The 26486-nt window shown below is 47.0% G+C and overlaps 1 protein-coding gene across 13 annotated transcripts in view; it reads left to right on the forward strand.

Moving 5' to 3' along the window:
- The window catches only part of LOC136632264 (protein CEPU-1-like), a 659300-nt gene that overhangs the window by 538872 nt on the left and 93942 nt on the right, over nucleotides 1–26486 (forward strand). For 6 of the 13 annotated variants that reach the window (XM_066607021.1, XM_066607022.1, XM_066607015.1 and 3 more), the window contains exons 5-9: nucleotides 14465–14599; nucleotides 15891–16011; nucleotides 17735–17886; nucleotides 19659–19694; nucleotides 20543–20575. In XM_066607021.1, coding sequence (XP_066463118.1) covers nucleotides 14465–14599; nucleotides 15891–16011; nucleotides 17735–17886; nucleotides 19659–19694; nucleotides 20543–20575 — 477 coding nt within the window. The remainder of the gene's footprint in view (nucleotides 1–14464; nucleotides 14600–15890; nucleotides 16012–17734; nucleotides 17887–19658; nucleotides 19695–20542; nucleotides 20576–26486) is intronic. The other 7 variants (XM_066607019.1, XM_066607018.1, XM_066607027.1 and 4 more) reach the window with 2 other exon arrangements.

The following is a 26486-nucleotide window of genomic DNA, read 5'->3' on the forward strand; positions in this document are numbered from 1 at the left end:
GAGTCCACAGGAGTAGGGGAGCAGTTAGTAGAGTGCATAGGATGAATAGTGCAGGGAGTAGAGTCCACAGGAGGAGGGGTGCAGTGAGGAAGAGTGCATAGGATGAATAGTGCGGTGAGTAGAGTGCATAGGATGAATAGTGCGGTGAGTAGAGTGCATAGGATGAATAGTGCAGCGAGTAGAGTGCATAGGATGAATAGTGCGGTGAGTAGCGTGCATAGGATGAATAGTGCAGCGAGTAGAGTGCATAGGATGAATAGTGCGGTGAGTAGCGTGCATAGGATGAATAGTGCGGTGAGTAGAGTCCACAGGAGTAGGGGAGCAGTTAGTAGAGTGCATAGGATGAATAGTGCAGGGAGTAGAGTCCACAGGAGTAGGGGAGCAGTGAGGAAGAGTGCATAGGATGAATAGTGCGGTGAGTAGAGTGCATAGGATGAATAGTGCAGCGAGTAGAGTGCATAGGATGAATAGTGCGGTGAGTAGCGTGCATAGGATGAATATTGCGGTGAGTAGCGTGCATTGGATGAATAGTGCGGTGACTAGCGTGCATAGGATGAATAGTGCGGTGAGTAGCGTGCATAGGATGAATAGTGCGGTGAGTAGCGTGCATAGGATGAATAGTGTGGTGAGTAGCGTGCATAGGATGAATAGTGCGATGAGTGGCGTGCATAGGATGAATAGTGCGGTGAGTAGCGTGCATAGGATGAATAGTGCACTGAGTAGCGTGCATAGGATGAATAGTGCACTGAGTAGCGTGCATAGGATGAATAGTGCACTGAGTAGCGTGCATAGGATGAATAGTGCACTGAGTAGCGTGCATAGGATGAATAGTGCACTGAGTAGCGTGCATAGGATGAATAGTGCGGTGAGTAGCGTGCATAGGATGAATAGTGCGGTGAGTAGCGTGCATTGGATGAATAGTGCGGTGACTAGCGTGCATAGGATGAATAGTGCGGTGAGTAGCGTGCATAGGATGAATAGTGCGGTGAGTAGCGTGCATAGGATGAATAGTGTGGTGAGTAGCGTGCATAGGATGAATAGTGCGATGAGTGGCGTGCATAGGATGAATAGTGCGGTGAGTAGCGTGCATAGGATGAATAGTGCACTGAGTAGCGTGCATAGGATGAATAGTGCACTGAGTAGCGTGCATAGGATGAATAGTGCACTGAGTAGCGTGCATAGGATGAATAGTGCACTGAGTAGCGTGCATAGGATGAATAGCGCGGTGAGTAGCGTGCATAGGATGAATAGTGCGGTGAGTAGCGTGCATAGGATGAATAGCGCGGTGAGTAGCGTGCATAGGATGAATAGTGCGGTGAGTAGCGTGCATAGGATGAATAGTGCGGTGAGTAGCGTGCATAGGATGAATAGCGCAGTGAGTAGCGTGCATAGGATGAATAGCGCAGTGAGTAGCGTGCATAGGATGAATAGTGCGGTGAGTAGAGTGCATAGGATGAATAGTGCGGTGAGTAGCGTGCATAGGATGAATAGTGCGGTGAGTAGCATGCATAGGATGAATAGTGCGGTGAGTAGAGTGCATAGGATAAATAGTGCGGTGAGTAGAGTGCATAGGATGAATAGTGCGGTGAGTAGCGTGCATAGGATGAATAGTGCGGTGAGTAGCGTGCATAGGATGAATAGTGCGGTGAGTAGCGTGCATAGGATGAATAGCGCGGTGAGTAGCGTGCATAGGATGAATTGTGCAGTGAGTAGAGTCCACAGGAGTAGGGGTGCAGTTAGTAGAGTGCATAGGATGAATAATGTAGTGAGTAGAGTCCACAGGAAGAGAGGTGCAGTGAGTAGCGTGCATAGGATGAATAGTGCAGTGAGTAGCATGCATAGGATGAATAGTGCGGTGAGTAGAGTGCATAGGATGAATAGTGCGGCGAGTAGAGTGCATAGGATGAATAGTGCAGCGAGTAGAGTGCATAGGATGAATAGTGCGGCGAGTAGAGTGCATAGGATGAATAGTGCGGCGAGTAGAGTGCATAGGATGAATAGTGCGGCGAGTAGAGTGCATAGGATGAATAGTGCGGCGAGTAGAGTGCATAGGATGAATAGTGCAGCGAGTAGAGTGCATACGATGAATGGTGCGGTGAGTAGAGTGCATAGGATGAATAGTGCGGCGAGTAGAGTGCATAGGATGAATAGTGCGGCGAGTAGAGTGCATAGGATGAATAGTGCGGCGAGTAGAGTGCATAGGATGAATAGTGCGGCGAGTAGAGTGCATAGGATGAATAGTGCGGCGAGTAGAGTGCATAGGATGAATAGTGCAGCGAGTATAGTGCATAGGATGAATAGTGCAGCGAGTAGAGTGCATAGGATGAATAGTGCAGCGAGTAGAGTGCATAGGATGAATAGTGCGGCGAGTAGAGTGCATAGGATGAATAGTGCAGCGAGTATAGTGCATAGGATGAATAGTGCAGCGAGTAGAGTGCATAGGATGAATAGTGCAGCGAGTAGAGTGCATAGGATGAATAGTGCAGCGAGTAGAGTGCATAGGATGAATAGTGCAGCGAGTAGAGTGCATAGGATGAATAGTGCGGTGAGTAGTGTGCATAGGATGAATAGTGCGGTGAGTAGAGTGCATAGGATGAATAGTGCAGCGAGTAGAGTGCATAGGATGAATAGTGCAGCGAGTAGAGTGCATAGGATGAATAGTGCAGCGAGTAGAGTGCATAGGATGAATAGTGCAGCGAGTAGAGTGCATAGGATGAATAGTGCAGCGAGTAGAGTGCATAGGATGAATAGTGCAGCGAGTAGAGTGCATAGGATGAATAGTGCAGCGAGTAGAGTGCATAGGATGAATAGTGCAGCGAGTAGAGTGCATAGGATGAATAGTGCAGTGAGTAGAGTCCACAGGAGTAGGGGTGCAGTTAGTAGAGTGCATAGGATGAATAATGTAGTGAGTAGAGTCCACAGGAAGAGAGGTACAGTGAGTAGAGTGCATAGGATGAATTAAGTAGTGAGTAGAGTCCACAGGAAGAGAGGTGCGGTGAGTAGAGTCCACAGGAGTAGGAGTGCAGTTAGTAGAGTGCATAGGATGAATAATGTAGTGAGTAGAGTCCACAGGAAGAGAGGTACAGTGAGTAGAGTGCATAGGATGAATTAAGTAGTGAGTAGAGTCCACAGGAAGAGAGGTGCGGTGAGTAGAGTCCACAGGAGGAGGGGTGCAGTAAGTGTTCTTAATGGTGGGGTTGTGTAGTTATCGGCGTCCGAAGGAGCAGTTTTTAGATCTCTCTCTAGCACTTATGTACCAAGGAACAATCTTCCTGTATGAATTCCTCTTGCTGTATATGGAGCACTGTGGCAGACACTTAGAGCTGATGCTTTCTGGCTGGGCACTACAAGTTTTTTTTATGTCTCTTGAATGTTCTGGCGCTTTCCTCACATTTAATGCTTTCTCTGTTCTGACCAAATGTCTAGAGCTTGTTTTCCCTTTAGTGTCTATAGTAACTTAGAGATGCATTAAAAATGAATGAAACACTCGGAGCAGGTGACTGTACTGTGAACACAGGCGGCAGCCGAGGCTTGAGCCGCAGCTCACTCTTTTATATGTATGATTTCTATGTATTTCTGGCTTATGGTAATATGGCTGACAAGAAATACTGAGGTCCCCATCTGCTATCCACAGGGATTCTGTAGACTCCATCAGGGGAAAATGCAGGATTTTTATAGTGGGGTTTCACAAGAGGGGTAATACATGCATTTTTTTACATTAATACATGCCTTTATCCCCATCCAGTCTTGCACAGTACCCTTTGTGCTACTACACAGTATTGGTGCCCCTTTATGGCTCCTTCGCCTATCGAAAAAGAAGGATATCACTATAACCAAGCTAATAACATAAATACAGCACCGGAACCAAGCTCAGTATGTAAATACAGAACCAGAACCAAGTTTAGTACGTAAATATAGCACCAGAACCAAGCTCAGTATGTAAATACAGCTCCAGAACCAAGATCAATACATAAATACAGCACCAGGACCAAGCTCAGTATGTAAATACAGCAGTGGATGCAGTGGCACAGATCTAGCATAGTTCTAAATTATCTAAATTGTCTTCACACAGGGGGGAGGGAGTTTGGGCAACTAGAAACCCTCCTTAGTGCTTCCCTGTCCTGGTAGACGTTTTGAAGGTTTTAGAGATAGCTGTGGACGCCACATTCTGTCTTGACAATCATCATGTATGGCGCTCTGCGGTCTAACATCATTGCTCCCGATAACTGGAGACCCTTGTCTTCTCCCGCCGAGGTGTTTATCTTGTCCTACCCTGCTGATTCCATATCGTATTCATGCCATCATTTACCATTGGTTCTAGAGTAGCTCTTCTGTATCCTGACACTTGGGCCTCTTATTTACTAGCAGGGGCCCCTCTGTATGCCGCATCCAAGAGAATAGAAGAAAACGGAACTGAAAAAATATATGGTAGGAAACACTAATCTGTTATGCAGTGTCACACAATGTGGGTCATCCTTCTGTAGCCGAGTTTATGGTGTCCGTCATCTCATGTCTTGTTCTATACATTACAACAGGGAAATAGTTTTCAATCTGGAGAGAACCGCTAACATACAGCACTAACTAACAAATATTGATGCCACAGCTGTGGAGTCCATTAAAGACAATAGTGAATGTCATGGCAAATCAAGATTGTCTTCTAGGACCACAAATGGGAATGTCTTAGGGCCCCGTTCACAACATATCTTTGCATTCTCCTGAAAGGTAGTGTTTTATTTTAACCCAAGATTTAAAAAAAAAAAAAAAAAAAGGGGGTGTAATGGAGTTGCCTATCCTGTAGCAGCCTGTTAACTTTTACAGAAAGAACAAGATCCATCTGGTTATTCAACAGGACCAAAAAAAAGAACCTGCATCCTTTCTGTGCCCGGTTACATTGTGTTTAAACATTAGATTAACAGGTACGTTCACACGGGATGACTGTCAGACGCCTGGCAAATGCTGCACAGCTAATGCTCCTGTGCTTTCACACGGAAGCAATAGTCGGCAGAGAAGGGAGGCAGTGAACCCCGAAGGCCAAAGACCTCTTCTGGTGGCCCGCCTCCGTTAACTGCAAACAGGCTGTCATTCATAGATGAACAACTGCCTGGTTATACGGGCTGATAGTCTTAGATTTCTCGCTCGGTGCCTTGTTGGTGGCCGTGTGTACACGGGACAACTATCGCCCAAATTTATTGTTTCCACCGATTTGGACGATAATTGCCCCATGTAAAGGCTCCTTTCCTTCACACAGCCGTGTGGTGACAGCGTATTAGCACAGGTTTTGCGCGTATAATACACGTACTAATCTGCCATGGGATCCCATATTGCCGCATATACATATTGCGCAAAATATGTGTGCAAGAAGGATCACAGCATGTTCTATCTTGGTGTGTATTAACTGTGCATACACACCAAGATGGCGAATGGCGGCATGCAGCAAGTAGGGTGCCACCTCGCACTTGGCATGCTGCAAATTACACCCGTGTGAAACCGAACTAAAGGTAACTTTATTACACTGCATTATTATTCTCGTGTGGTCCTTATCTGGTTTGAGGATGTGGGCAGCAGTGATGCAGAATGACTGCATTACACCGTAGGATGATGCCCCCTGTTGGTTGATGCTCTTAGGGGATAGAGGTTCTCGGATCGTTGCTGTGGAGAAGGGGAGTTCTGTATAATTCACCAGAGGGTACGCTGTGCCCATCTCCTCCTGGATGGCTGCCCCTGCTGGTATTTGGTTGTGTTGCGCTGGTATTTTCTCCACCGCTAACATCCCTCCATTAGTGCTGCAGCTTGTCGTGTTTCTCTCGCCGTTGAGTTGACATCTCTCTGTAGCTCTCGGGGGCCATTTTCCTCCATTATGCTGCTTATCAAGTTTGTCCTGGATCTGAGGCATTTATATTTATGAAGCAGCTCAGAGATTGGGGAGATGATAAAGGGATTGTAGGATGAAGCTATTTGCAGTAATCATATTTTTTGTCAATAAAAGTCCTTCTAATGGGTGGCAGAGATGCTGCTATTAAGTGTGAGTGGTGACGGGCGCCGTGCAGGCATAAGCCAACAACTCTGCGGCTGGAATGACCGGTCCCACCCGGGTTGTGATGGAATGCATCCCTGCATCTCTAGCGACTGTTCCCCACAGTGTACTGCCTCAGCATACATTCACTGGCAACTATCTGTGGGATTATATACAAGAGTTATATACAAACTGTACTACAGCTCTCAATACAACTTTTAGGCTCTGTTGATGCCCAAGTCGGTGGTTTCCAAAGATTTCCCCCATCCCTACTGATCCCTGACGTTCCTTATACATTGTCCTTATACATTGTTTTCTTGTAGTCCGTAAAGTGTGCGCTCCATGTGGCACCTTTGGCGATGCCCTGTTTTGATACTCCCTTTCCCCCCCCCCCCCGAAAGCTTGGTCACCTGGACCAAGTTGGTAGATGGGCCAATTTAATTTGATCTAATTATATACCAAGAACCTTGCATTATTTAATGTGGTTAGAGTATTTATTATAGGTATGTATACCTCTGATAGTAAATTTATTTTGCGTGCTGTTGCCATTTTTGGTTTCTGCTTCTACTGTATGTTGCAGCCGTGGTTTAACGTGCACCTATACATTTCTATTGGGATATAGTTCCATTGGGTAGTGCTGACCTATTTTATCTTCCTTTCCCCCCCGAGAGTAGCAATATCATATAAATAAGAAAAAGCCGTTTCATTTGATGCTGTAGAATATGAGCGCTGCTGTGAAGGCCTCGAGGTGTATACTGACCAGACCCATGTACGACAGATGACGACAGTTTCATCACTTATCGGATATACTACAATACTTCAGAAATATACAACTGCCCTGGGGGCTCTCACAAGGCCCCAGGCGACTATGATGTATGAACAGCTGCCCTCCATCTCATTGCAGGTGACTGAGGGAGCACCCTTCCTGTGTCGGGGCATTTTAAATGCTGCTGTCTGAGTTGACAGCAACACGTATTTGGTAAATGCTGGAATCCGAGTTATCTCAGATCCCAGAAGCTGCATTCGGATTTCGGCTGTCAAAGACAGCCAACACCCGCTGCATATGAAGCGAGCTCCGCTCCGAGCCTGCTCCATACTAATGTCTCGCACATTCAACATACTGCACTGTCCAAAAGTTTTAGGCAGAAGTGGAAAAAATGCTACAAAGTACGAGTGCTTCCTAAATGAGAAGTGTTAACAGTTTTTTTTTTTTGTCAGTTAACAAAATGCAAAGGTGTGACCACCTTTTTGTATTCAAAACAGCATCAATTTTTCTAAGTACACTTGCACACAGTTTTTGAAGAAATTCAGCAGGGAGGTTGTTCCATACATCTTGGAGAACTAATCACAGATCTTCTGTGCATGTAGGTTTACTCAAATCCTTCTGACTCTTCATGTAATCCCAGATGGACTGGATGATGAGATCAGGACTCTGTGGGGCCATATCATCACTTCCAGGACCCCTTGTTCTTCGTGACAATGGCTGGATGTTGTTCTACTGCAGAATAACTTTGGAGTCAGTCACAAACCTCCCTGATGGTATTACATTATGGATAAATGTCTGCCTGTATTCCTCAGCATTGAGGACACCATTCAAGAGGTTTTCTGGGACATGAAAATTCTTGTAGGGAATTAAAATATGAATACTCGCCTATCCCGGCAGCTCCCCACCCAGCGCTGCAGCCCCGTGCCCACTACGCGGAACCCAGAAGAAGTGGCGGGAGGTCACATGCCGTTCATTGTGCACATGACCGCTCAGCCACTCGCAGGCTTCAGCGACCTTGAATCAATCACCGCTGAAGCCTGTGAGCGGCTGAGCGGTCTTATTTTAAGCCTTTTATAACTTTTTTTTCATGTCCTGGAAAACATCTTTAATGGTGTCCTCAATGCTGAAACGAGGAGCTGACAAAAATAAACCAACACTACTTCTATTTTTGAAAAAATTCTTTCTATGCCGCATTTTATACACACCTGCCTAAAACTTTTACACAATAAAAGACAGATTGTCTTCTCCTGAAGTCTGCCGTGTTTCCAATTTTTTGCCTTTCAGTCTGATGAAAGATGTTTTGACCACTATAGATTTTTAATTGAAAAACATTCCCAGAAAGTTCTTTCGTCCATTGCCCGGGGTCATTTATCATTTTTGGCCAGTTTGAACAACTGCAATGGCCAATATGAAATAAAATGTTTTTGCGCATCTGTGTAAGAAACATTTACCAAGCAATTGTTCTGTCGACTATCAGCTTTCTTCTGTCGAATATATAGCCACCATAAGACTCCTAGGTTGGCCATACACCTTCAACAACTGTCTTTCATCTGACTGCTTTTTTCCCCACTTCCCCCATACACATGAACGATTGCAAAATGATCATGTGTTTAGGGAAATGAGCCACAGCCAGACAACTCCGGTGGTGGCTTATCTCTCGGGGAGCAAAAGGATAGGGTGTTGATATTCAATGACTCTGATCCTTCTTTTCGCCAACAGTAAAGTTGAGCCTTCCCTATACACATTAGAGAGTCATATAGAGCCTTTTGTGGTGCAGTGTGTGTTAAGGCAGCAGTATGCAGTCCAAAGCTCTTGCTCACGACCTGAAGGTTGCGAGTTCAATCGCCGCCTGGTTCAGGTAGCCGACTCAAGGTTGACTTCCACCCTTCCCAGGTCGGTAAAATGAGTACCCAGCTTGCTGGGGGGTAATAATAAATTACCTTAAAGCGCTGCGTAGTAAGCTGGTGTTATACAAATAACAAGCCCATCTGGCTTCTACCATTATTGGCCAGTTCAGATGGCTAAACTGGAATGCGTATGGGGGTATTTTCTGGTCCCTGGTTCTTTGGCCCCCTTACAGGATACCATTAAGGCTGATATGGACACAAATGGACAGCAGTCTATAGATTGTGACAAAACAAGGACCATATGGTGTCATGACTTTCCTTCCTGGTAGCTTAAGATGACACTGGCAGAAGTGGTGGTGTCTGATGCTGGGTCCTCCAAACCGGAGCGCCGTCCCGTTAGTGCTGATCTCTGGGTGACAGTGACATCCACAGCCGTGCACTTTAAGGGGTGGAGGTGACTGCACTGTGAGTTCTGAGGAACAGAGGGTTTTAGGCATAAATCATCTTTATGAAAACATATTTTTCACATCAAACAAGCAGACGGCAGCGGCGGCGGAGCTGTAGAAAGGACCGCGGTGTCTCTGAGTTGTTACCCCGACTGTGCTCTCGCCGCTGCTCTCTCTGATGTGCAGTGTTGCGCTTTTAACTATTTATGAAACAAATATGTATTTTTAATGAGAGCGTTTGATTCCATCCCTCAAGTGGATGTGAGATGGATGACTCCATTCAGTAGGCAGCTCTCTAAATACCATCATTAATTCTATGTTCAGAGACAACTGACTCTTCTAGTACTGTACACCTCTCACAGGGACATGATGCACGCGTCTTAAACGAAAGTGGGTTTTTTTTAGCTTCACTTTTGAATGTTACTGAATTGCGACTGCAGCTCTGAAGGCGACTGGAGTAGAAGTCACAGCTGACTTGTGACTGGGGTAGAAGGCTAGGTTCATAGCTCTACATGCATCTCCATTTTTTTTTCCCAACATAGTAGCAGGAAAACGGAAATGACGGCAGTGTCAGAGCCGTCATGTCAATGACAACAATGGTGCTTGGCGGACCCCATTGGCTATAATGGGATCCATCAGGTTTACATCATGGTTCATCATGTTACCAGAAAAAACAGCCATTATGATGGAACCTGTGACAGTGGCTCCTTTTACGGAGCCGCCAATGCAGATTTGAGCCTAGCCTAGATATATAATTAGGGATCAGTAGAAGATAAGTGAAGACTTTACCCAGCGACTCAGTATTTTGTGGAGACTTATCTTGTAATATGATGGTCAGCGCTGGAACCATGCAGTTTTACGACTAGAAGCAGCTTACTGAATGCAATTCCAATGGAGAACTTATACTGAACCCTACTTATCTTCGGCCTTTGCCGTGTGCTGGACGGGCCACGCAGATTAGACATCTTCCGTGTCATGAATATCCATCAGTATCTCAGTCCGGTGATTGTAGCTGTGAGGAACGGATTACTTGAGATCCATCCATATCTCTTCTGAGCATCGGAGTTTCTGTGATTCTAGCTCTGTGAAGATGCCTCATGAGTTACTTTATCATCCTTCTATGGTAAAACGGGTTATATGACAGTAGATGCCTTGTTACAGGAAGGGTCAGAAGCTGCTCTTCATAGAACTGTGACCTGGGCATTCCGGGAGCCTTCCTGTATTATGTGTGGTATGTCCCTGTCTATGAATTATTAATTGTCACAGCTTTAGTATTGTAATCGCCGTGTTTCCTGACACCAGCGTATTCGTTTCCAGTGCAGAATCAGCGTTCTATGTGAATTCTAATCTCCCACATGACATATCTATGCTGTGTTTATGCCGGCTTTCCAGTCCTGTCCTCCTCTCTGCGTTTATCTGTAACGTATCGCTGTGACTGATGTTACTCACCGCACATAATATATTATTTATTCTTACAAACGAGCTGCAGGAACAAACCGATCAGCCGCAGCCTATGACGGTACACCTCCCCGTCTTTGTTTTATAAATTACTGCACAACTTATGCTGCGTTTAGACCGAACTATTATTGTTAAAATCGTTAAAATGAGCAAAAGTGAACGATAATCATGCACTTTTTGCTCGTCCAGTTGTAGCAGGACTAAAAATCATCATTGGATGGCTCACTTTTTGTTGCGTTTAAACACTCCCCGCTCAGTGTTGTACAGGCGAATGTGGAGCGCTGAACGAGAAGTGGACAATTCTCAACCATGATCTTACTGTCTTAACAGTTCGCAAGAGTGAGAATGAGTTAGCGGTAACTTTACTTGTTCGTTGAAGCAAGAATCAGCTCATCCAAAAGGGTCATTACACAGGGTAAATGTCTCACCAGTCCATGCCGTCATTATCCATATCCAGCAATTGTCTGTCGAGGGCCATCTACCAGTACATGCTCAGTCCCCCTCCAGTGTCGCTGGACTATCTACCAGTTCATGCCCAATGTCCGTCCATTGTCCTCTGGCTATCTACCTGCCTATGCTCAACCCCCTCCATCATCCCCGATCTATCTACCACTCTATGCCCCGTCCTCTCCACTGTCCCTGAGTTTTCTCCCAGTCCATACCCTGCACCTCTCTGTTGTCTACCAGCCAGTGCCCAGCTGCCCTCCATTCTCCAAGGTAATCTACCAGCCATGCCCAGTTATCTTTAAGTCCATGTCCAGCCTCCTTCATTGTTCATTCCTAGTACTTGCCCAGACTATTTACCTGTCCATGTCCAGCTCTCCTCTAATGCTCCCTGCCCACGTGTTTATGTCCAGCTCTGCCAGACTCCTTACGCTTATTAAAAGTTACATATCATAATTATTGTCTTAAAGTTGGATGCATTTCTGCGTTTGGTTTGAGAAATCTTATTTCCTGTGTTAAATCTAGTGATGAACACAAAGAACAATGACCTGTATAATACAAATAATACTTTGGCCGTGGCTACTAGTGGCCAGGATTACAGAAGCAGTCAAGCTGATGTTCTACGAGGTCTTCATAACTCCCGTAGAAATCAATGGGAGTTATGGAAACAGTAAGACATTCTGTTGCCTTAACTCTCATTCATTTCTTTGGGAGTTATGGAAACAGGGTAGAACAGCCAATTTCCAGGCTGTTTCTGCAATCCCAGTCATTGGTGGCCACAGAGGTGAGCTGGCATGAGGTTGGGGGATCCCATTGTGAAGATATGCCTGGATCCCAGAGGTGAGTCCTGCGTCGATTAGACCATATGCACTATTTCCTCCAGGAACGTTCTAGGTAGCATGGGAGCTCAGTGGATCCCATTCTATTCGACGTGGTCTGTGCAAGCACCGTTTTTGTGCCCGGCATGTTCTGGATTCAGCTCTTCTGTTACTTAATCTTGTTTGGCTCCTATGACTGATCCGAACAACTAAATGGGGAAGTGCGGATGTGGTCAGATCCAGACTCCGTGACAAAGGAGTGACACATTACTGCCGGATCAGACTACATGAAGTTTGTTTGCAGTCTGTAACCTACACATAGGTCTGCATAGGAGCTGTAGACACAAAACAGGAGGATAGTCATACTAAAAACTATTTGCAAAGTTACTTTTTTATGTTAAATGGGTTGGGGCAGCGAAAAAGAGTTTACAAAAATGCAGATAGTCTTTAAGGAGCCACGTGATGCTTGAGGGAAGAGGTATGATTACGTGGGGGGCAAGCTACATGGTGATTGACACGAGATGGTCCCTGAGCCCAGCAGGCACCCTCCATGCAGTCAGGCAGGGATTGATTGTATACATAGCTGCGGAGGATTTTCATATCCAGTGCGGGATGTAAATGGAAGTGATTGGAATAACATGTCAGAGATCCCTGCTCAGGTAATCAGAACACGCGGCTATCATCACCGGAGACGCCGCACAGGAGGAAACAATCTGTAATTTGGCTGAGTTGCTTACGGGAAGATTACAGTTATCTTGTTGTGATCAGTGATGGCTCGGATCCCGTGTATGAAGGTTACACATCCCCTCACAGGATAAACAAGGTGCCACCATTTGCATATTTAATCTGACATGGCTGACGCCACGCACCGCGCTGATTTATGTAAAGCGCGGTTTATAAATATCTTTTTTCCATAAATCACTCTGCTCCTAGCACTGGTATCCCATCTGCAATTTCCTGCAGCGTCATGTCAATATAGCATTATTATTGCGCCAATGCCATGGGTGGTCATGTGACCGCGGTGACTTCTTAATGTACAAGATTAAGAGTGTAATGAAGCTTGATCGGAGTCGATCCACATTCAGTGTCCACATGCTGTATGTATAACATACCCATAGGTGCCCATGTATCCTGACAGAAGCCACAAGAGGGTGCGTTTGGCCTGCCGGGCTGGTACACAAATGTGGCAAACTTGAACCCTTTCCAATCCACTGCCTGGCGTCTTAAGACATTCTGATTGAAGGCTGTACAGCTCAGATGTCGAAAGACGTCCAGCAGGGTATTCTTACTGTAGATTACTGGCCGCTCTGTTGTTGGGGGGCCTCTCCAGCATGTCCCACACCGCAGTACTGGCTCTAGCCAGCAGATGGCGTCATTGTATAATGGCAGAAAGAGAAAGCCCCCTAGAAAACTCTGAATCTAAAATTGGATTGCAAAGGGTTAAGTTGAAATTGAAAGCACTCTGATAACTAAGCTACAATATATTATTACAATGTTGTAAGTCGAGTGACAATGTGTCATTCATATTAACGATTGCTACATCTCTATGGCGATATACCTTTTGTATTATAAGACTTTCTATAACGCTGTTTATATGGACATTGCACAATACCACTTAATTGTCCTGTATGTGGGGTGTAACTCTCAGTATGTATGTATGTATGTATGTATGTATGTATGATACGTAAAAGGAAAATACTATATATATATATATATATATATATATATATAAAATAATCTTCTCCTACTGGGTTCTCTTCTATGGAGCACATTGATGTTCTGAGCCTTGTACTGGCTTCTGCAGATTGTTCCCCCACTGCATCTGCAGCTTGTCGCCCCGCAGCATCTGTCCTGTACTTCCCTCCGCAGACAGCTGCAGAACATGCAGGGGGTGACAAAGCTTTGTGAGCTCTAATATGTACTGAGAGCCGTCTAGGCATTTTCCCTTCCACATGACGGTGCAGCTGTATCCAGCCATAGGCCGGCTCACATGAACGTATTTGAATGGCGTATTACACATGCTATATACGTGCACGTGACACGCAGTAAATGGTATCAATGAAGGTACATTGATTTTCATTGTTCCATTCACACTTTTGTATATTCTGTGCGGGAAAAAGCGCAGCATATTCTATTTTTACCACTTATTACGCGCGTACAGCCCTATTCTTTTCTATGAGTGCGCACAGAACGCAGTACATACGCAATTACATTCTGCCACCAGACATTTTGACCATTAATGCCTAGCCTTCCAATTACATTGCGGGTTTGTCCCTGGTTGCTTGCGATTTTACTGACCCGATGCCACGCATGTAGCAACCGTCGCCTGCTGCTCACAGAGGGTTAAACAGGAGACGGCGGAAGCAGCAGAAATGCTAAGAGAGATTTTTATTTCCCCGATCTTTCTTTTTATAGCATGAGAACATCTCCTACTTCCCAGCGCTGCTCCGAGCTCCTAACCTAGAATTACCCTGTCCGCTCCTGACAGACAGCGAAAGAAGGGGGGACCGTACGGAGGAGGCTTAACCCCTTCCTGTCTAGTGGGATGATCAATCTTAATGCCAAGAAGAGTCTGTTGCTCATCCCCGACGGCAGCAGTTGATTATAGAGCCGAGTAGAACGATCAGCTGAAGATTGCGCTGACATGTAACATGTATGTTCTTCTCTTGCAGCTCACGGCTTTATGAGTGAAGATGAGTATCTGGAGATTACAGGAATCACACGGGAACAATCCGGGGTATACGAGTGCAGCGCCGCCAACGACGTCTCTTCCCCAGACGTCCGAAGGGTTAAAGTCACAGTCAACTGTAAGTAAATCCCTGACTCATCCTCTAAGAAAGTCTCAGTCATCTATAAACATAAAGGCTATGTTATCACCGGAAACATCCTGGCCTGCCATTGACCAATCGGTAGACAGACGACTATAGCGGTGCTGCCGATTCGTCATTTCTGCACTTCAGGATCTTGCAGTAACGGCTTCTACATTAGAATTCACTGTCCCTTCAGCAAATCCAATCAGGAGGTGCAGGCTCTGTCCGCTGTCAGCAAATTCCGTACATCTGACTTGTCAAATGGCTCAGATCAAGGTGCATAAAAAGAGCTTAAAGGTGCTTTTACACGAGCGGAAGAGTTCCACAGTCCTCAATTTAGGACGCCGCTTGATCTGCTGCTGCGGATTTCCACTCCATAACCTGCATGTATACATGTGGATTTGGGTGCGGAACTTTAGATGCGGACTGCAGAAATATTCCGCTCTTGTGAAAGTCCCTTTTAGATGAGCCGAGGCATCAGCCCAATGTAATGAGTGCTAATTTGACACACATGTCAATTGATGCTAATTTAATTTAATTTACACAGGATGCGATTCAGCTTATGGGGACGAATGATCGCTAGTAGAATAATCCGCCCCTTAGGCAAACTATATATCTTGTTCTCATCGCGCTCGCTCATTCGTTGGCTGATCTTTGGTCCTTTTACATGGCTCGATCGTTGGGCGATCAGAGGAACATGCGGGCCCAATAATAGGCCCGTGTAAAAGGACCTTTAATATGTAGCAGCTGTACATATAGAATTATATACCAGGAGATGCTAAGGTTATAGCAGCATGGTCCCTATACATGATGATGTGTCATTTATACATGTTCTTGGTCCATTCTCCTGTTGAGATACCTCTGTGCGCTCGTTATAATGTTTCGTGTCTGTTGTGATTGCCGTGTAGGGGACTCGCTGTGTTCTGCATGATAATTATGTACAGGCTCCACTTCCTCACATTACAACCATATTAAGGTTTTCCAGGCTCATAATTTCTCGTTTATTGCTTGTTTTTCACATGTCTGCTTCAGAGGCTTGTGCAGCGTTCCTGAAATTTGACAGCGGCTCCTCATGTACCGCGCACATTAGCATATTGATTGTCTATTACTATCACCATCAAGTGCTTATCAATTGACTGTTCATTTTCGAGCGTTGTGCATCAGGAGGGCTGTGGGTTTTGCTGTGTGGGTATACCTAGTGGTGTATGTGATGTGCTTGGACGATGATACCTGAATTTCTTGCTCCCACATTACTTGGTTTCTATTGACGGTTTTGTGTTTTCTGCAGATCCACCTTCTATTTTGGATGCACGGAACATTGGGGTCCCTTTGGGACATCAAGGGATTCTGCAGTGTGATGCGCTGGCTGTTCCTGCTGCTGAATTCATTTGGTACAAGGAAGACAAGAGGTAAGATTTATGTCCCATCCAGTGAAATAGGACAGGATGGTAATGTAGTTCCAAGACTGGGTGGAAGCACATGAAAGTAGAAGAATAGAGTTGAGGTATATGGGACTAGGGGGGTTAGGGTGGGGGTACACAGGAGGAGAGAAGGGCAAAGGTGCACTGGAATAGGAGGCCAGGGTCCAGATGTAGGAGAGGCTGGTTTGAGGCCCACAAAAGAGAAGGCAGGTCGAGTGGAAGCTTATGGGAGTAAAAGATCGAGGTGGAGGTTTCCAAAAGAAGGAGATGCAGTGGAGGTCGACAGGAGAGCTGGAAGACAGGCAGGTTGGAGGCTTATTGGAGTAAGAAGGAAGGACGAAAGTTGACAGTAGTATGAATGGCAGGATGCAGGCCTTCATGAGAAGGAAAGCAGTGTACTGGAAGGCAGGGTGGAGACGCATAGGATCAGGAGAACTTGAAGAAGTAGGAGAACAGAGAGGACTGCTCGGGTGTATAATAGTAAACTCCCATGAGGCTGATTTGTTGAAAACATTTCTGAGACTGAATCTCATACATGGGAATGGGGTTGCTTCTGAGGCATGTGCTTGAATTTCTGAAGGCCCATTCATACGTATGGGACAGTCACAAAAATTTGTGCAACAAATTTACCACCTGTGAATAAATGCTTCTGGCAGAATGTAGGCACCCAGAAGTAAGAGAGCAGGGTGGTAGCTCACTGGAGTAGGAGGGCAGGATGGAGGCACTCAGGTGTAGAATATCAAGGTGGGAGCACACAGGATTAGGAGGGAAAAATGGAGCACACAGGATTAGGCTGGGTTGCCACGCGGGACTGCACGGTAATTCCACGAGATTTCCGTAGCAGAAAGGCTGCTTCAAAATGTTGCGGAATTGAAGCGGCTTTTCAGCCTGTATTCCGCTGTGGAAATATCTCCCTATAGATAGAAGAGAGCCCACAGCGGAAACTGCGCCACAATTGACATGTCGTGGATTTGAATTCTGCACATGAAAAGTTGGCATGGAAATTCCGCGGCAGTTCCGGCCCGTGTGAACCCAACCTTAGGAAGACAAAGTGGATGCACATAGGAGTATTAAGAAAGGATGGGAACACACAGAAGTAGGAGAGCATGATGAAATCACAAAACAGCTGGAAGGAAGGATTTCATGGAAGCATGTCGAAGTTGAAGGGCAAAGTGGAGGCATACTCCAATTATAGGGCAGAATGGAGACACACAGGACTAGAAGGACATGGTGGAGGCGCATAGTAGGGGGACAGGGTGGAAGCATGCAGGATTTAGGAGGGCAGGGGAGGAAGTACGCAGGATTTAGGAGGGCAGGGGGGAAGAACACAGGATTTAGGAGGGCAGGGGGAAAGCATGCAGGATTTAGGAGGGCAGAGGAGAAGCACGCAGGATTTAGGAGGGCAGGGGGAAAGCATGCAGGATTTAGGAGGGCAAGGGGGAAGCAGGCAGGATTTAGGAGGGCAGGGGGGAAGCAGGCAGGATTTAGGAGGGCAGGGGGGAAGCACGCAGGATTTAGGAGGGCAGGGGGAAAGCATGCAGGAGTAGGAGAGCAGAGGGGAAGCACGCAGGATTTAGAAGGGCAGGGGGAAGCAGGCAGGATTTAGGAGGGCAGGAGTATTAGGATAGGGTAGAGAGATGCAGAATGTGAGCTGAAAAGATTACAGTTCTGTTGTATTACTGGGACTTGACATGGTTGTTGTATTTTGCAGGCTGAGCGACTCCAGGAAAGGAGTGAAGGTGGAGAACAGAGATACGTTTTCTCGTGTAACATTCTTCAATGTTTCAGAACAAGACTATGGGAACTACACGTGTGTGGCCATGAACAGGCTTGGACACAGCAATGCCAGCGTCATTCTGTTTGGTAAGTCCTGAGCTGGTCAGGGTCCAGTGTGAACCGTACTGCGTCCTGGGGCTTTGACATTGACAGGTCACATCTTTAAACTCTGTAAGTGATCCCTGAGACTGCAGCCATATTGGATGCTTTCTGCCTGATCTCCTTGCTTGTGGAGGGCGCACACACCACGGGGGCAGCATTTCCTAGTGGTGCCTATTGAGGTCTTTGTCCACACACACACCACTGACAGGCCCAGTGAAGTGGAGCCTGCGCTGGATAGGTCCGGTCAGGGCTCAGTGAGCTGTAATTTGGAAGAAGCAACTGAATAGATAATGGAGCTTTTCAGGTGGAATCCTGTATAAAAGAGCCATTCATTCCCAGGCTTACAGATGATGAACGTTATCTCATTCTGGATATTTGCAGCTCTCACTGCTGTCCCTTTCTCATATGATACTACATATATAATGTGTGGAACTTTTGTTTGTGGTTTATTAGAGTGATCTGTGCCTGGTCCCAGTGGGCTGATAGCGGGATTCTGAGGACTTTCAGATTAGTGGACTTTTCCATCTTCTCTGTGCTCAATGGGACCTCTTGTTCATTATCCATAGAGCATGGATCTGTGAATGCTGCATACACAGCAAAACTCTTTACATCACACTCCAGCCATAGAAAACACAGTGCCTTACCCAAGTGCTATGCAGAAGTGCAGAAGGGCAGATTTCCTATCAGTGCTACCTATGACACTTACTGATGTAGCAAAGTTTAACTTGATACTTAGTGCATTAATTAAACTGCGGCACGGAACTTTCTTGAGTCTTTTCAATAGCTTCTGTTGTGTTAAGATACTGTAACGTGTTGCAGATAGTTATCAGCGTTGGGTTAAATTTGGCTACATCTGAATTTTCTTTGGTGGGATATAGATTACAGCATTCTCATGTAGTATTTACCATGCACGTCCTGTACATCACGCATACACTGTGCACTCTGACGGTCTCTTGCATGTATTTACAGCTCTGTCTTAGCAGGATATTGGTGCCTGTGTTTTTTTCTTTGTAGTTGGGGTTTAATTATCCAGATATAATCCACATGTCGTCAACCAGTAATTCCTGGCCTCATTTTAAGGCATGGGCAGCAGGTTTGTTAAGATAAAATCCATGAGTTATGGGGTGTGGAGCTGGACATGCGCCGCGCCTCATTACTTGGTGTATTAGTAACTGCCCACATTAGTTCTGCCTTCTTGTCATATCAGTAATGTGGCTGCAGTAGTTATGAACAGGACACCATTGCTGCTTCGGTACATGTCAGCTGCACCCTAGGTTACAGCGCACAGATCTCATGTCTTTGTCCTCATCTCTAGTGAATGTATTTGTACAAAGGCGTTAATTAGTGACCCCTATGTTCCGACATTGCGGTCATCCTACAGAGCATCTCTGCTTCCTGTCGTGGCGCTTTGTCATGAAGCTGAAGGGAACAAGGATTGTTGGGTATTGTGGTAGCGTCTCATGGCGAGGGAGGTGCGTGCTGTGTGCCTGATGTCCATTTTCAGTGTCTCTTCATCCATACACAGGAATGGTCTGTGCCGCAGACATCTCCAGACACCTCACCTAATCATTGCTACGAAGTTCTTGATAACTAGAATATACCTGTTATGGTGCCAGCGGGGTGTTTGGGATGTGAAGCCGAATGAATGCGTTTTTACCACTGTTTTTTGCTTTGCTTATTTTTGTTTATTTTTTAATTCTGTTGTGTAAACGCCGCCCCTTTTATTCCCCCCACCCCGTATCTCCTACCATTTGTAGAAAAATTCCAGTCCACCAGCTCACCCTTGCTGCAAGGTCAGTACACGGTGTCCCCCTGTCTCGTTCTGTTCCTTGTGAATCCCTTGTACTTGCATTGACTGTCCATTTTACCACTTTTTCTGGTTGTGTATTGACATCTGTATGTCCTCTTTTGAAACTTTTAGAAGGTGGTAACTAATTGAAGTTGACGTCGTGGTTGTCTTCTGTTGGTAGACTCTTGCTCCTTATGTGTATGTGATGGTTTGTCCTCAGCTCCTGGCTTATGTTCTCTTGTATTCGCTTGAACGGGTCGTGTCACACAAACCTATTCATGTGTCGTCTTGACGTTTAATTCTTGTTCTTCCTCTTCAGCGATGATGACTGCACCTCATCTTCCATCATTGCTCCATTTCTCATGGCATCTTCTTTCCCGCTCTGCTCATATCTACGTTTTCTATCCCCCTCTTTTATAGCCTTCTTGTTTGTTCGTTCTCCAGTTTTTAGGGTTAACAGATTGAAGCATTAAATTGCATGATATTCTCCGAGGCTGGCGTAAGGGCTTCTCCATTTGTTGCTGGGTGCCCAGAAACTGCTTCCTGTAGTCAGTCTGCTTCCCGTAAGATCTTCTGTAGAAGTGAGAGTAGTAATTATGACCCACAGGATACATGAAACAGGACAGGGATAGCTCAGTGGTTTTAGCCCATGGCATCTGGGCAGAGGTTGGCATCTCCTCTTGTTGATTGGGACTGGCTGCTGTGGGCATCTCCACTGTACAGGGACAGGTTTATTTGCTTCATGAACGTGTGGCTATCGAGGGAGCTGAGAACGTTTTCCTAAATGTCAGTGTTCGGCTATTTTTCCTAGGCATGTCTGTTTCCCTAATAAACAATGTTTTTAATTTTTAGAAGAGACCACAGCTGCCTTGACCCCCCCTAAAGGTTAGTATTACGTATTGCTACCATGCCCGCCCCCTGGCTTTCTGCCTAGCTGCTCACCTGCCTCTTGCGTAGTTGACCTGCTTCTAATCCCTGTAACACGACTATTCTCCCATCTGATACTGCTGGTTATTATTAGGAGTGCAGTCTCAGGGTACATTAGTGTTGAGCAGGACCCAAGAGTTGTGACGTCTTTGGGGTCTCTGTATTAACATTATGTGCTTTCATAAATACTGTTGGCTGATCATCCGGGTGCAGCAGTCCTGCGATATGTAATCTCACATCATGTAAGTCTTCGGACATATCACCTGTACTGTATGGTGCCCTTAGCCTTGCTTCACACTGTGCTCGCTTTGCGCATGTGTCCTACTGCATGACTGGTCACTCCTCAGTGGCCTCTTATGTTTCAGAAGAATGCATGGCGTCTGATCTGTGCTCTGTCTACTCGTGTATATCCATGTTACACTGTATCTGCTCCATGCATCAAGATTCAGGCCTTCTTATCCATTCTGCTTGGTAATTAATTGTCAGCACAGTGACTTGGTGTGTAGTTATCGGAAGACCCACACATGCACAGTGCTTTCCCTGATTTTGGAGAGTAGATGTTTCTCACTGATAACGGCTTGTGTATCCTGAATGAGTGGGTGCACAGTCATACACATCATGTTCACTCCAGTCACTTTCAATCTAAATGTAAAAAATACAAAAATTAGTTTAAATCAAAGTGAGCAGGAAATCTCCATGCAAGATAGAAAGATAAAATTGGTGGCCATGTTACCTCTGTCAAGAAGATACTAAGACTCCTCAATCTGTGGTTTTCTCTACTCAGACATTTTACTTGGTCTGTTTTGCTCAAATCTTTCACTCTCTCGTGTTCTCTGCTCAGACCTTTCGCTCTCTGCTCTCCACTGCTCAGACCTTTCGCTCTCTGCTCTCCACTGCTCAGACCTTTCGCTCTCTGCTCCCCTCTGCTCAGACCTTTCGCTCGCTGCTCTCCTCTGCTCAGACCTTTCGCTCTCTGCTCTCCACTGCTCAGACCTTTCGCTCTCTGCTCTCCACTGCTCAGACCTTTCGCTCTCTGCTCTCCTCTGCTCAGACCTTTCGCTCGCTGCTCTCCTCTGCTCAGACCTTTCGCTCTCTGCTCTCCTCTGCTCAGACCTTTCGCTCTCTGCTCTCCTCTGCTCAGACCTTTAGCTCTCTGCTCTCCTCTGCTCAGACCTTTCGCTCTCTGCTCTCCTCTGCTCAGACCTTTCGCTCTCTGCTCTCCTCTGCTCAGACCTTTCGCTCTCTGCTCTCCTCTGCTCAGACCTTTCGCTCTCTGCTCTCCTCTGCTCAGACCTTTCGCTCTCTGCTCTCCTCTGCTCAGACCTTTCGCTCTCTGCTCTCCTCTGCTCAGACCTCTCGCTCTCTGCTCTCCGCTGCTCAGACCTTTCGCTCTCTGCTCTCCGCTGCTCAGACCTTTCGCTCTCTGCTCTCCTCTGCTCAGGCCTTTCGCTCTCTGCTCTCCTCTGCTCAGGCCTTTCGCTCTCTGCTCTCCTCTGCTCAGGCCTTTCGCTCTCTGCTCTCCTCTGCTCAGGCCTTTCGCTCTCTGCTCTCCTCTGCTCAGGCCTTTCGCTCTCTGCTCTCCTCTGCTCAGGCCTTTCGCTCTCTGCTCTCCTCTGCTCAGGCCTTTCGCTCTCTGCTCTCCTCTGCTCAGGCCTTTCGCTCTCTGCTCTCCTCTGCTCAGGCCTTTTCCTCTCTATGGTGCCCTCCTTTCAAACTCTGGTGCCCTCATTTCACTCTCTGGTATTCTCTGCTCAGACCTTTCACTCTCTGGTGTCCTCTGCTCACACCTTTCGCTCTCTGGTGTCCTCTGCTCACACCTTTCGCTCTCTGGTGTCCTCTGCTCACACCTTTTGCTCTCTATGGTGCCCTCCTTTCAAACTCTGGTGCCCTCATTTCACTCTCTGGTATTCTCTGCTGAGACCTTTCACTCTTTGGTGTCCTGTGCTCAGACCTTTCAGTCTCTGTTGTCCTCTGCTCAGACCTTTCACTCTTTGGTGTCCTCTCCTTAGACATTTCACTTTCTGGTGTCCTCTCCTTAGTCATTTCACTCTCTGGTGTCCTCTCCTTAGACATTTCGCTCTCTGGTGTCCTCTCCTTAGACATTTCACTCTCTGGTGTCCTCCCCTTAGACATTTCACTCTCTGGTGTCCTCTTCTCAGAACTTTAACTACCTAGTATCCTCTAGTCGGACCTTTTACTCTCTATGGTGCCCTCCTTTCAAACTCTGGTGCCCTCATTTCACTCTCTGGTATTCTCTGCTCATACCTTTCACTCTCTAGTGTTCTCTGCTGAGACCTTTCACTCTTTGGTGTCCTGTGCTCAGACCTTTCAGTCTCTGTTGTCCTCTGCTCAGACCTTTCACTCTTTGGTGTCCTCTCCTTAGAACATTCACTCTCTGTTGTCCTCTCCTTAGACATTTCACTCTCTGGTGTCCTCCCTTTAGACATTTCACTCTCTGGTGTCCTCCCCTTAGACCTTTCGCTCTCTGTTCTCCTCTGCTCAGACCTTTCGCTCTCTGGTGTTATCTGCTCAGATCCTTTACTCTCTGGTGCCCTCTGCTCAGACCTTTCGCTCTCTGGTGCCCTCTGCTCAGACCTTTCGCTCTCTGTTGCCCTCTGCTCAAACCTTTCGCTCTCTGGTGTCCTCTGCTCATACCTTTCACTCTTTGGTGTCCTCTGCTCATACCTTTCACTCTTTGGTGTCCTGTGCTCATACCTTTCACTCTTTGGTGTCCTGTGCTCAGACCTTTCAGTCTTTGGTGTCCTCTGCTCAGACCTTTCACTCGTTGGTGTCCTCTCCTTGGACATTTCACTCTCCGGTGTCCTCTTCTCAGAACTTTCACTCTCCGGTGTCCTCTGCTCAGGCCTCTTACTCTTTAGTATCCTCTGCTCATACTTTTTACTCTCTGGTATCCTCTGCTCAGTCCTTTCACTCTCTGGTGCCCTCTGCTCAGACCTTTCACTCTCTGGTGTTCTCTGCTCAGACCTTTCACTCTCTGGTGTCCTCTGCTCACACCTTTCGCTCTCTGGTGTCCTCTGCTCACACCTTTCGCTCTCTGGTGTCCTCTGCTCACACCTTTCGCTCTCTGGTGTCCTCTGCTCACACCTTTCGCTCTCTGGTGTCCTCTGCTCACACCTTTCGTTCTCTGGTGTCCTCTGCTCACACCTTTCGCTCTCTGGTGTCCTCTGCTCACACCTTTCGCTCTCTGGTGTCCTCTGCTCACACCTTTCGCTCTCTGGTGTCCTCTGCCCACACCTTTCGCTCTCTGGTGTCCTCTGCTCACACCTTTCGCTCTCTGGTGTCCTCTGCTCAGACCTTTCGCTCTCTGGTGTCCTCTGCTCAGACCTTTCGCTCTCTGGTGTCCTCTGCTCAGACCTTTCGCTCTCTGGTGTCCTCTGCTCTGACCTTTCGCTATCTGGTCTCCTCTGCTCTGACCTTTCGCTATCTGGTCCCCTCTGCTCGGACCGTTCACTCTCTGGTCCCCTCTGCTCGGACCGTTCACTCTCTGGTGTCCTCTGCTCGGACCTTTCGCTCTCTGGTGTCCTCTGCTCGGACCTTTCGCTCTCTGGTGTCCTCTGCTCGGACCTTTCGCTCTCTGGTGTCCTCTGCTCGGACCTTTCGCTCTCTGGTGTCCTCTGCTCGGACCTTTCGCTCTCTGGTGTCCTCTGCTCGGACCTTTCGCTCTCTGGTGTCCTCTGCTCAGACCTTTCGCTCTCTGGTGTCCTTTGCTCAGACCTTTCGCTCTCTGTTGTCCTCTGCTGAAACCTTTCACTCTCTGGTGTCCTCTGCTGAAACCTTTCACTCTCTGGTGTTCTCTGCTCAGACCTTTCACTCTCTATGGTGCCCTCCTTTCAAACTCTGGTGCCCTCATTTCACTCTCTGGTATTCTCTGCTCATACCTTTCACTCTCTAGTGTTCTCTGCTGAGACCTTTCACTCTTTGTTGTCCTGTGCTCAGACCTTTCAGTCTCTGTTGTCCTGTGCTCAGACCTTTCACTCTCTGGTGTCCTCCCCTTAGACATTTCACTCTCTGGTGTCCTCTTCTCAGAACTTTCACTACCTAGTATCCTCTAGTCGGACCTTTTACTCTCTATGGTGTCCTCCTTTCAAACTCTGGTGCCCTCATTTCACTCTCTGGTATTCTTTGCTCATTCCTTTCACTCTCTAGTGTTCTCTGCTGAGACCTTTCACTCTTTGGTGTCCTGTGCTCACACCTTTCGCTCTCTGGTGTCCTCTGCTCACACCTTTCGCTCTCTGGTGTCCTCTGCTCACACCTTTCGCTCTCTGGTCTCCTCTGCTCAGACCTTTCGCTCTCTGCTCTCCTCTGCTCAGACCTTTCGCTCTCTGGTCTCCTCTGCTCAGACCTTTCGCTCTCTGGTCTCCTCTGCTCAGACCTTTCGCTCTCTGGTCTCCTCTGCTCAGACCTTTCGCTCTCTGCTCTCCTCTGCTCAGACCTTTCGCTCTCTGCTCTCCTCTGCTCAGACCTTTCAGTCTTTGGTGTCCTCTGCTCAGACCTTTCACTCGTTGGTGTCCTCTCCTTGGACATTTCACTCTCCGGTGTCCTCTTCTCAGAACTTTCACTCTCCGGTGTCCTCTGCTCAGGCCTCTTACTCTTTAGTATCCTCTGCTCATACTTTTTACTCTCTGGTATCCTCTGCTCAGTCCTTTCACTCTCTGGTGCCCTCTGCTCAGACCTTTCACTCTCTGGTGTTCTCTGCTCAGACCTTTCACTCTCTGGTGTTCTCTGCTCAGACCTTTCACTCTCTGGTGTCCTCTGCTCAGACCTTTCGCTCTCTGGTGTCCTCTGCTCAGACCTTTCGCTCTCTGGTGTCCTCTGCTCACACCTTTCACTCTCTGGTGTCCTCTGCTCACACCTTTCGCTCTCTGGTGTCCTCTGCTCACACCTTTCGCTCTCTGGTGTCCTCTGCTCACACCTTTTGCTCTCTATGGTGCCCTCCTTTCAAACTCTGGTGCCCTCATTTCACTCTCTGGTATTCTCTGCTGAGACCTTTCACTCTTTGGTGTCCTGTGCTCAGACCTTTCAGTCTCTGTTGTCCTCTGCTCAGACCTTTCACTCTTTGGTGTCCTCTCCTTAGACATTTCGCTCTCTGGTGTCCTCTCCTTAGACATTTCACTCTCTGGTGTCCTCCCCTTAGACATTTCACTCTCTGGTGTCCTCTTCTCAGAACTTTAACTACCTAGTATCCTCTAGTCGGACCTTTTACTCTCTATGGTGCCCTCCTTTCAAACTCTGGTGCCCTCATTTCACTCTCTGGTATTCTCTGCTCATACCTTTCACTCTCTAGTGTTCTCTGCTGAGACCTTTCACTCTTTGGTGTCCTGTGCTCAGACCTTTCAGTCTCTGTTGTCCTCTGCTCAGACCTTTCACTCTTTGGTGTCCTCTCCTTAGAACATTCACTCTCTGTTGTCCTCTCCTTAGACATTTCACTCTCTGGTGTCCTCCCTTTAGACATTTCACTCTCTGGTGTCCTCCCCTTAGACCTTTCGCTCTCTGTTCTCCTCTGCTCAGACCTTTCGCTCTCTGGTGTTATCTGCTCAGATCCTTTACTCTCTGGTGCCCTCTGCTCAGACCTTTCGCTCTCTGGTGCCCTCTGCTCAGACCTTTCGCTCTCTGTTGCCCTCTGCTCAAACCTTTCGCTCTCTGGTGTCCTCTGCTCATACCTTTCACTCTTTGGTGTCCTCTGCTCATACCTTTCACTCTTTGGTGTCCTCTGCTCATACCTTTCACTCTTTGGTGTCCTGTGCTCAGACCTTTCAGTCTTTGGTGTCCTCTGCTCAGACCTTTCACTCGTTGGTGTCCTCTCCTTGGACATTTCACTCTCCGGTGTCCTCTTCTCAGAACTTTCACT

This window comes from Eleutherodactylus coqui, chromosome 6 (assembly GCF_035609145.1).
Source record: "Eleutherodactylus coqui strain aEleCoq1 chromosome 6, aEleCoq1.hap1, whole genome shotgun sequence".
In the NCBI taxonomy this organism is placed as follows: Eukaryota; Metazoa; Chordata; class Amphibia; order Anura; family Eleutherodactylidae; genus Eleutherodactylus; species Eleutherodactylus coqui.